This window comes from Macrobrachium rosenbergii, chromosome 57, assembly GCF_040412425.1.
Source record: "Macrobrachium rosenbergii isolate ZJJX-2024 chromosome 57, ASM4041242v1, whole genome shotgun sequence".
Classification (NCBI taxonomy): Eukaryota; Metazoa; Arthropoda; class Malacostraca; order Decapoda; family Palaemonidae; genus Macrobrachium; species Macrobrachium rosenbergii.
The window spans coordinates 2,362,501-2,375,000 of NC_089797.1; the positions used below are offsets into that span (position 1 = coordinate 2,362,501).

Here is a 12,500-nt window from a genome sequence, read left to right on the forward strand (position 1 = left end):
ATTTTTTTATCTGGAAATGTTAAAAGTCAATGTCCTGTCAAGTTAAAAATTACAGATACAATATTAAAAGTAAATTACCACTATAATTTGGAAATTACGACTTCAAAAATAACAAAACTATGCCAGGTAATATCAACTACTTCAAAAATAACAAAACAAGCTAAGTAATATTACCTTTTAAATCTCAAGAAATACTTAAAAGCTTACGTTAAGTTAATTTTGTACAATCTAAATACCAAACTTTAAACAAAAACTAGTATTTACGTTAACAGGTCTTCAATAAAAACGGCATTTCATAAAAAAACTTAATCTTTTAGAGCTGACTGTGAGCAGTTGCGTTACTTTTTAAAAACCTCTAAAACACTTAAAAAAATTATTACACTAATGCACTTGACACCTGAAAAAAAACCTCCCACGCACCTGCCCACAGGTCATATGACCTATGGAGCAGGGCATGGGAGGGGCCTCCAACCCTACAGGGGCACCACCCCTGTAAGGGTGGAGGTAAAAAAAAAAAGTTGGTTTGGTTAGTCGATACCTCACCTGGTTTTAAACCAATCCTTGAATGGGAAGAGGCCATATTTTGAATATCTTGATGCACGTTATCCTGGCTTGGGAGTTTTGAGTTCAGGTTCATATTTCTGACAAGTGTAGTTTCCTTTGTAAAGTATTTTGGATTTCACGAGTACCTTTATGGTCACCCGAGGCCACCAGAGCCTGAAAAATATGAAATTTGTAGTAGAGAAATATATGACCTATGGGCCATTGGAGCTTTGTAACCTAGGATTAAAACAAACCATGAGTTTTGTAACCTATGAGTAAAAAATAAAATAATTTTGTAACCTAGGAATGAAAAAATAAATGAAATTCTATATAACATCTAAAACTTTCCAGTATAATGAAATCTGTAGTATAGAAATATATGACCTATGGACCATTGGAGTTTTGTAACCTAGGATAAAAAAAAACAGTAGTTTTGTAACCTATGAGTAAAAAATAAAACAGTTTTGTAACCTAGGAATGAAAAAATAAGACATAGTAATTCTATATAACAGCTAAAACTTTCCAGTATAATGACTAAAATCTAATTCTTGAAAAATAAAGACAGGTACTCACTGTTGCTCAGGAATAGCAATAACTTTATGACATTTATACCTTACGATCGTCGGTACAGCAAAATGTTGGAGAAAATATGAGATGAAATTCTAAAAACAATAATAATTCATTTAAGTTACAACTTTTCAATTATAACTGAAAAAGGATAGATGGATTAACATGAAAAAATAAGCACATTACTAAAATGCCATTACATTAATTAAAAAAGTCCAAAAATATATTTCCATTAACTTTACAAAATCAATAATAAAGTTTACTTAAACAGAAAAAGGATAGTTGGGTTAACATGAAAAAAAAGCACATTACTAAAAACCATTACATTAACAAAATCTAAAAATACATTTCAATTAACTTTTCATTAATTAACAAAATCCAAAAAATATATTTCAATTAACTTTTCATTAATTAACAAAATCCAAAAATACATTTCAATTAAGTTTACTCTCAACTGAAGTCACACTATTCTCACGAAGTTGATCAAGTTACCGAACATAATCGTAATGAAACTTAGCCTTTGGAGATCCTAGGAGAGTCCCCACGATTTCACTAGACAGGTCCTTTTCCTCCTCCGCAGGAGGCGGAGGATCCTCTGTAATCTGTCTTGTCCCTTCGTTGTATTTTTTAAAACTTACATGACTCGACAATTGTCAGAATTGGCGTAGCTCCGCCTAGCCTGAGATAACTACGAATACGAATAAAACAAGTTAGTAGTTTTCCCTAATGATCGCTTCATAAGTTTGATCGTGTCTTCAAATTATGTGAGCGAGTTAATATGAAGAATTGTAGATGCAGAATACATTACGGCGAGGTTTTTATTATTATTTAAACACACACCAATGCATAAATGCGATAACAACAAGTAGGAGCAAATGGGTGATTGAGCAGTTAACAGTCGTTCAACCTTCTGAGGTACAAAAGTGACGGAAGAGCTTCTAATTGGTCAAGAAAAGAACCAATGCCCAAGAAGCCGGCAGAATATGTTTCTCACTGGGGCCTGCAGATGGCACCACCTTGCAGCCTGCTGCCACCTACAGGCCCCTGGGGGAAACATTTTTTGCCGGCTTCTTCGGGCATTGAAGAGCTTCTAATTGGTCAGAAAAGAACCAATGCCCACGAAGCCGGCAGGGCAGAATATGTTTCTCCCTGGGGCCTGTAGATGGCACCACCTTGCAGCCTGCTGCCACCTACAGGCCCCTGGGGGAAACATATTTTGCCGGCTTCTTGGGCATTGGTTCTCCCTGGCCAATAGAATCTCTGCCGGCTTCAAGGGCATTGGTTCTTTCTTTGGGCCAATAGAAGACCTTCCATCACTTTTGTACCCCACCAGCAGAAGTCACGTGATATTTTTTAAACAGTGAATATTGAACGACCGTAAAACTATTCAATGACACTTCTCTCCCAAATGAGTAATTTTATCTTAATATTACGGGAGGAAGCGTTAGCAATACGTATTGAATTGGCATTATTGATTCGCGTTTTATTATGAATCGGCTTTTGATATCCCTGGGTGAATATTCTGACGTAATATTTGTACGCTACATACGAATGAAAGTTAAGTTTGTGCATTACAAATTAATGAAAGTCATTTATACTGTCCGCAATATCCCATGATTAATGGTCTGATGTAAGGTGTTGTGCAATACATACAAATGAAAGTTGAACTTGCACATTACATGCAAATTAAAGTTAAATTCGTACACTGCGTACCAATGAAATTAAAATTTGTACATTACATACAAGTGGAACTTGATATGTACATCACATACTAATCAAAGTTAAACTTGTACATTACTTACAAATGAAAGTAAAATTTTTACATTACATACAAATGAAAGTTAAATTTGTACATCAAACGCAAATAAAAGTTATAATTGAACACCACATACAGACGAAAGTTAAATTTGTACATAGCTAACAAATGATAGTTAAATTTCTGCATTACATCCAAATGAAAGTCATTTATGTCGACTGAGTTTTTGTTTCAATTCCACACATATAAATTGATCTTCTATTGCATATTAAAGATAGCTGTGGACGATAAAACCAAACGTTCATATTTCAGTTTATGAGTTTTGGAGTTCTATAAAAATTTACAAATACGCTTGCACGTGGTCTGTAAACCTATATGACTATTATAACAGATAAGAGAGACAGAGAGAGATAGGGAGGGTTTTGGATAATGTTGTATATGTACAGTATATGTATATGTATATATATATATATATATATATATATATATATATATATATATATATATATATATATATATATATATATGTGTGTGTGTGTGTGTGTGTGTGTGTATATATATATATGTATAAATCGACATAGCAGTCGTTACAGGTTATATATATATATATATATATATATATATATATATATATATATATATATATATATATATATATATATATATATATATATATATATAGAGATATATATATAGAGAGAGAGAGAGAGAGAGAGAGAGAGAGAGAGAGAGATAGAACATGAGAACCCGATTCGAGAGATGACGGCTTCAAGAGATTTCTGTAGGACACAATACCTGGTAGATAAATTACAGGTATTATGTGATTTACAGCTCAAAGAAATTGTCAGTTGGGGCTTCTCTGAATATAATTTTTTTTTTTTTTTTTTTTAGTTTTTCTCCGAGTTATGTAGTGGGTCCCTGGTATATTCAGTGGGCTATATCTCTCCATGTATTTATAGGAATGGTTATTATTCCTCCATTACTCTCTTGCGTTATTTGTTTCCTTCTTATGAGAGCAATGTCATATCTGAATCTGACTGTAAATAATGTGAATTTTTCCTCGTGACTTTATCACCAGCCACCATAAATTAATGTGACTTTTTTTCCTGTGACTTTTTTTCCAAGCCAAACTTATGACTTGTTTTCCTGTGACTTTTTCTCCTGTGAATTTATTACCGGCCACCCTTTCATCAACCCCAATCTGCGCTGATAATCTCACGTCATGATTAGTGCTTTACAAAGCAAATGCCTTTTGTCTCCATGTGTTTAAACCTTGTCAAATAAGCCACTATTACAAAAGTAAAACTTTATTTCCAGTGATTTTTCCAATAGCTAGTATTCTCTTGAAAGAGTAAACCAAATCACAAGTAATAAGTATAAGAATTAAAGGTAAATATAATATATAGCAAAATATAATATCCGGCGAAGTTTAAAAGCGTGAAGTTAGATACAATCATAAATATTAAAGGGAATAGAGGAAAAATTGACATTAGGTAGTGATTTCAAGAGAGGTATCTTAAAAATAGTATGTTTTAAAGCATCCATCACTAATGATAAAATCATAAAATTTGGGATTAAAATACAGAATCCTTAATTAAGCCTTTGAAGGGTTGTGACACCTTCTTCAGCCCTGTAGTTGGGTTAGTGCCGTCAGTGCACCTCATGCGGTGCACTGTAGGCATTACTTAAGGTTTTTTACAACGTGCCTTCCTTAGGCCCCTAGTTGCAACCTCTTTCGTTCTTTTACTGTACCTCCTTTCATATTCCCTTCTTCCATCTTACTTTCCATCCTCTCCTAACAACTGATTCATAGATGAACCGAGAGGTTTTTTCCCGTTATACATTTCAAACCTTTTACTGTCAGTTTCCGTTTCAGCGCTGAATGACCTCATAGGTCCCAGAGCTTGTCCTTTGGCCTAAATTTTATATTCAGTTCAGTTCAATTCAGACACCTCCTTCCAGAAGATATGTTAGTGAAGATTACACCTGAGACATTATATCTGTTAGTTTTTCTTTTATTCTGAAAATATAATTGCATAAATGTAACATTATTTTCATACATTTTGGCAGAGTACAAACAAATTATGATATTGATTCAAATACAAAAAGTCATTCATTTGTCAAACCCAGATTCGCTTTTAAGTTTTCTGTAAAAGAAAACTATTGTGCCGGTTTTGTCTGTCCGTCAGCACTTTTTCTGTCCGCACTGTTTTCTGTCCGACTCAGATCTTAAAAACTACTGAGGCTAGAGGGCTGAAAATTGGTATGTCGATCATCCAACCTCCAATCATCAAACATACTGAATTGCAGCCCTCTAGCCTCAGTAGTTTTCGTTTTATTTAAGGTTAAAGCTAGCCAAAATCCTGCTTCTGGCAACAATATAGAATAGGCCACCACCGGGCCGTGGTTAATGTTTCATGGGCCGCAGCTCATGCAACATTATACCAAGACCAACGGAAGATAATCCACTTTCGGTGGCCTTGATTATACGCTGTAGCGGCTGTACGGAAGACTCGACTGCGCCGAAGAAACTTCGGCCCATTTTTCACTTGTTAAAATTAGCGTTGTGTCCAGGTACCTATTTGTTACATAAATATGGTGTCCTTACAGATCTCATCTGACGTCTATTTTCGTTGTCACTCAGCATCCTATACCATAAATGCTTCCTAACCTTTGGCTGGGATTTAGGTTATCAGGAAAATGATGTTGGTTAAACACAGCTTCCACGTTGGCTTCTGCTGCCACACCCAAAAGGCTGGTTTTCAATCAGACATAATTCGTGATGATCCTTTGTAATCTGGCGAAGGCTTGTTCCCTAACACCCTAGATGTAGGGTTAATTAACATCCCTTTCACAAATCCCTAAGTCACTTTATGCTGCCGCTTTTGAACATTATTTTAATTAAGCAACATGTGTAAATTGTCAGCCTAGAGGGATTATGCTTATGTAAAGAAATGCCTGTTTATACTGTGTTGATGTATACTGTAACCATATTGTAAATATTGTAATTGTAAATACTCTAATTTTAATCCTTTCAATAAAAAGTAAAAAAAAATAATCCAGATATTTAGTGTCCTATCCTTAAAGGAGTCAAAAACAATTATTCTAACTATCCCACCCAAATTGGATTGTTATGAAGAGAAAAATAACTAATATGTGAAATTGTCAGTGACTTCTGATGGTGAACTTAAGCATCATTTATAAATAACTATCAATGGAATATTTTTTAGTGATAAATTTAATATATACTGATATCTCAACGATAAAATTAAATACATTTAAAATCTGGTAGCTAATATAATATTTCATTGTGAAAAATTTGATATATATCGATATATCAAAGGGGAAAATAAAGTGATGCATTTAAAATTCTTGTAGGCAATGGAATATTTTTTAGTGATGAATTTAATATATATCGATATCTCAACGATAAAATGAAGTAGTCTTCATTGAGAGGTGGCTAGATGTTAAATTTTTCCAAATGAAAAATTTAACTTATGTCGATATGTGAAAGAGGAAAACAAAGTGACACATTTAAAATTCTTGTAGGCAATGGAATATTTTTTGGTGATAAATTTAATATACAATGATAAATCAAAGACAAAACGAAATAACCATGCCTAAATTCTGAGTCGAAACCCTTTTCTTATAGGACACAAAAAAACTGAAAATAAAATTAACATTAACGCGAACATAAAAATGACCTAACAATGAAAGGACATCCATAACGCCCACGAATTATTGCAATAAAATTAATTCTACAGCCGATGATGGCTGACCGTTTCAAGGTGGGTGTGGGCGGACTGACATGGCACCTGGCGTCTCGCCAGGGGAATCAAAGCAATTGATCGAGGAGAAAGGTCAGGAGGAATGAAAAGAAATCAAAGTTTAACTTCGAAGGATTCCCCGTATTATTATTATTATTATTATTATTATTATTATTATTATTATTATTATTATTATTATTATTATTATTATTATTCAGAAGATGAACCCTATTCATGTGGAACAAGTCGACCACATGGGTCGGTCACTGACGTGAAATTCAGCCTTCCAAAGAATATGGTGTTTATTTGGAAGAACTTACAAGAGATATTATTATTATTATTATTATTATTATTATTATTATTATTATTATTATTATTATTATTATTATTATTATTAAAAAGATGAACCCTATTCATGTGGAACAAGTCGACCACATGGGTCACTGACGTGAAATTCAAGCTTCCAAAGAATATGGTGTTTATTTGAAAGAACTTACAACAGATTTTATTATTATTATTATTATTATTATTATTATTATTATTATTATTATTATTATTATTATTATTATTAAAAAAGATGAACCCTATTCGTTTGGAACGAGTCGACCACATGGGCCACTGACGTGAAATTCAAGCTTCCAAAGATATGGTGTTAATTTTATTATTATTATTTACAAATTAGATTATTATTATTATTATTATTATTATTATTATTATTATTATTATTATTATTATTATTATTATTATTATTATTATTATTATTATTATTATTATTATTCAGAAGATAATCCTATTCGTGCGGAACAAGTCGACCACATGGGCCACTGACGTGAAATTCAGTCTTCCAAAGAATAGGGCGTTCGTTTGAAATAAGTAAAAGAAGGTAATGGGAAATACAGAAAGAAGAGATCACTTATTAGAAAAGAAAATATAAATGAACATTTCAATAAATACATAGATAAAAATATATGTAAATTATAAAATATAAGGAGAAAATAAAAATCTCTAAAAAATCCACATGGAATTCCCCTTGATAAAAATATTTCTAATATTTTTTTTAAACGTTTCCCTTAAGGCTCAAAGAATCTTTATAATTACAATAAAATGTCTGTAGCAAATGCACATAGAATTCAACTTGATGAAATATTTATAATAATTTCTTTACAAAGACATATCCTTTAAGGATTTTCTATAACTGCAATGAATGTCTCGAAAAAAATCAAAATGGAATTTCTTTTAATCAAATAACGAGAAAGGGTAAAGACTACGATATTTTCCTTCCTCATTTCCACTTTCTCTTCCGTTGCAAGAGAAAGCTCAGAGAAAGCACTTTATTCCATTCAAATGCAGTGAGACAGAATTATACATGATTATGCATTCCCCTTTCATTTGCAACTGCTTTTAACTCATTTGTTATGCTACTTTAAGTTAATCTGCAACTGTCCTGCATACCTTGTGGATTATGCAGTTATGAATAAATTATTCAAAATATGTTAGTATTATTATTTGTTTTACATTTCATTCACTCACTTTTCTAGCACAAAGGATAAATCTAATATGCAAATGTGTTCTGTGAAGTGTGGTACAAGAAATTCAGTGAAGTGGTGCAGAAAAATAGTTGTCCATTTGCTAGATATAAGTTAGATGCATTGTATGTTGACAAACATTTCCCAAAAAAAAAAATAAAATAAATAAAAAACTGTCAATATGAAATCCTAAAAAAAAAAAATCAATATGAGATCCTCCAAAAAATTGATAAAAAAAAACTGTCAATATGAGATCCTCCAAAAATTCAATAAAAATTCTGTCAATATGAGTTCCTCCAAAAAAATAAAAAAATAATAAAAAAACTGTCAATATGAGATCCTCCAAAAAATAAACAAATAAAAAAATGTCAGTATGAGATCTCTAAAAATAAACAAATAAAAAAAACTGTCAACATGAGATCCTCCAAAAGATAAACAAATATATGAACTGACAATATGAGTTCCTCCAAAATATAAAATAAATAAAAACTTGCCAATATGAGATCATCCAAAAAATAAACAAATAACAAACTGACAATATGAGATCCTCCAAAAAATTAAATAAATAAACTGACAATATGCTATCCTCCAAAAAAATAAATAAACAAAAAACTGTCAATATGAGATCCTCCAAAAAATAAATAAAAAAAGCTGTTAATATGAAATCCTACAAAAATATATAAATAAATAAACTTTCAATAAGAGATCTTCCAAAAAATAAACAAACAAAAACTCAGTACAAGATCCTCCAAAAAGTAAGTAAATAAACTGTCAATATGCGATCCTCCAAAAAATAAATAAACAAAAAACTCTCAACATAAGATCCTCCAAAAAAAATACACAAATAAGAACTGTCAATATGAAATCCTCTCAAAAATAAACAAATAAAAAAAAACTGTCCATATGAGATCCGCCGTGACTAATATAACAGAGGTGAGAACAAACACGAGCCCTTCAAAATGACCGAATTTGCCTGGGGCCGTTTCGAGACCAAACACGACTTGACCTCTGTACCAAGGCACAGCGGGACAAAGCGACGGAGCGACAGAGCGACAAAGGACCTGCCACGTTTGCACAAACACGGGCAAACGACCCAGGGCGCGAATAATGGTCATGACCTATTGTCCCGGATGTGACGCTGGCTTGGACCTCGATTGTTCGGGCGAGTACCGCGCTTCTGTAAACGACTGGCTGTACCTTAGCTTGGCTGTTTCATTAGGCATGTTGTTGTTTGTGTCCGTGCGTGTGCGTGTGTGCTTGCGCGTCAGAGAGAGAGAGAGAGAGAGAGAGAGAGAGGTATAATATACATTTCTTTATTTTGGAAAGAATTACTCGGGTTATTTGATATTTTCATAATTCTCTATTTCGATCAATGTTTTATACTACTGGCATTTAGAAATATGATTCAGAAACTATTAGAATATCAGAGAGAGAGAGAGAGAGAGAGAGAGAGAGAGAGTATAGTATACGTTTCTTTATTCTGGAAAGAATTACTCGGGTTATTTGATATTTTCATAATTCTCTATTTGGATCACAGTTTATACTACTGGAATTTGGAAATATGATTCAGAAACTATTAGAATTAGAATAGACAAGAGAGAGAGAGAGAGAGAGAGAGAGAGAGAGAGAGAGAGAGAGAGAGAGAGAGAGGGGAGGTATAATATACATTTCTTTATTTTGGAAAGAATTACTCAGGTTATTTGATATTTTCATAATTTCTATTTAGATCAATGTTTTATACTACTGGCATTTAGAAATATGATTCAGAAACTATTAGAATATCAAGAGAGAGAGAGAGAGAGAGAGAGAGAGAGAGAGAGAGAGAGAGAGAGAGAGAGAGAGAGAGAGAGATTATAGTATACGTTTCTTTATTCTGGAAAGAATTACTGAGGTTATTTGATATTTTCATATTTATCTATTTGGATCACTTGTACGCTATTAGAATTTGGAAATATGATTCAGAAACTATTAGAATAACAAGAGAGAGAGAGAGAGAGAGAGAGAGAGAGAGAGAGAGAGAGAGAGAGAGAGATTATGAGTACAGTACACGTTTCTTTATTTTAGAAAGAATTACTTGAGTTATTTGATATTTTCATAATTCTCTATTTGGATCACTGCTTATGCTATTAGAATTTAGAAATATGATTCAGAAACTATTAGAATGAGAGAGAGAGAGAGAGAGAGAGAGAGAGAGAGAGAGAGAGAGAGAGAGAGAGAGAGAGAGGGGAGGGAAATATTGAGATCACAATATCTGATGGTTTATTTTAGATCTTATGACTTAAGCTCTTTCTTTAGTGCAATATTTCTCTATTAGAATCACTGTTTTTTTATGAAATTTAGATTTCTTAATTAATCAAACTGTATTAAACTGTATTAGAATAAGAGAGAGAGAGAGAGAGTATCAAGATAGAGAGAGAGATTGAGAGAGATTATGATTATAGTATCTGTTTGTTTATCAAAGATCCTTTTACTTGAATTATTTCTTTATTGTATTATTTATCTATAAGGATCCTTGTTCTTTTTAAGTTAGTAGATTTGTAAATATAGTTCAGAAACTATTAAAAGAGAGAGAGAGAGAGAGAGAGAGAGAGAGAGAGAGAGAGAGAGAGAGAGAGAGAGAGATTATAATTACAGCATCTGTTTATTTCAGACCGTAAGAATTGAGTAATTTTTTATTGTAATACTTCCGTATTAGGATCACTGATTTTTTGTTCTGAATTCTGAAATATAATTCAAAAATTATATTTAAAAGGTGGAGAGGAGAGAGAGAGATTTACAGTAGATCAACGAGTAGAGAGAGAGAGAGAGAGAGAGAGAGAGAGAGAGAGAGAGAGAGAGAGATTCCACCATAGAGTCTTAAATGAAATAAAAATACAATATTTCATCATATCTTCTTCGAAATGAAGGCAGGTTATGACAGTGTATTAATTCACACAAAATATATTAAAGGAAAATCGATCATGTAATAGAAACAATATACAATTCTTTCAATAGATACAATATATCATTATTTCTTCTTTGCAATTAAGGCGGGCATTGACAGTATACTAATTCATACAAAGAATATATAATCATTTCTTCTGTGCGATTAAGCTAGGTTATGCCAGTGTATCAATTCATATAAATAATATTGATTGAGATACAATATGTAATTATTCCTTCTTTTCTATTCGGGAATTTTATGGCAATATATAAAGTCATACAGAGAATATCAAGAGAGATATGACATATAATTATTTATTTTGTGCAGTTAATACAGGTTATGAAAGTATATTAACTCATACAAAGAATACTGAAAGAGATAAACATATACTTATTTATTCTATGCAATGAAGGAACGTTATGACAACCTATTAACTCATAGAGAAAAAAAAATGTAAAAGAAAAAACGTCTATCGGAGCAACAAATCCCCAGGCGAGTATCAACCCCCAAAATGCATTCACCTGACACTATTGTGACCAGAGATTAATTGCTCCCCCCGCCCATCCACCCACCCACCCACCCCAAAACCCCCAACGTCCTCGGAGGCGAGGTTATTTTTCGGCGATGTCTTGCATGTGATAAGTGGGAGGACACTCGGGGAGATAGAAAAAGAAGCCTCGCCATTATTCCTCGACGAGGTCATAAAGAAGCAGAGAGGTAAAAAAAAGGGCAAAGGACGCAGCGCGCGCGCGCGCAGAGGCCATTCATTCTTTCAAAAAGAGCGGGTGTGATGAACGCCCATTCAAAAGGTGGAGGTACTGAGAACGGAATTTTGAGGTGGCAAAATATACAGTAGATGTTTGGGAGAAGTATTTCGTTGAAAGGAATGGCGGAGAGAGAGAGAGAGAGAGAGAGAGAGAATTTTAAGAGAGAGAGAGAGAGAGAGAGAGAGAGAGAGAGAGAGAGAGAGAGAGGAAGGAATTTTGAGATGGCAAAATATACAGTTGTTGTTTGTGAGAAGTATCACGGTGTGGGAATGACTGGGAGAGAGAGAGAGAGAGAGAGAGAGAGAGAGAGAGAGAGAGAGAGAGAGAGATGGCAAAATTTTATTCAGTTGATGTTTGTTGTTGAAATGAATGTGAGAGAGAGAGAGAGAGAGAGAGAGAAAGAAGAGAGAGAGAGAGAGAGAGAGAGAGAGAGAGAGAGAGAGAGAGAGAGAGTACTGAGAGAGGAGGATTTTGAGATGGCTAAATTTACAGTTGATGTTTGAGAGAAAGTATGAGAGAGAGAGAGAGAAGAGAAGGAATTTTAAGACAGCAAAAGAGTTGAGAGAGAGAAATGAGAGAGAGAGAGAGAGAGAGAGAGAGAGAGAGAGAGAGAGAGAGAGAGAGAGAGAGAGAGAGAGGAAGGAATTTTAA

The 12,500-nt window shown here is 33.2% G+C and overlaps 1 protein-coding gene across 1 annotated transcript in view; it reads right to left on the reverse strand.

The window, feature by feature from the left end:
* Positions 1-711, reverse strand: part of LOC136837095 (opioid-binding protein/cell adhesion molecule homolog) — a 230,670-nt gene extending 229,959 nt beyond the window's left edge. The window contains exon 1 of the mRNA XM_067101704.1: positions 544-711. Within this exon, the coding sequence (XP_066957805.1) occupies positions 544-637 (94 nt within the window). The 5' untranslated portion in view covers positions 638-711. The remainder of the gene's footprint in view (positions 1-543) is intronic.
* Positions 712-12,500: the final 11,789 nt, after the last annotated feature.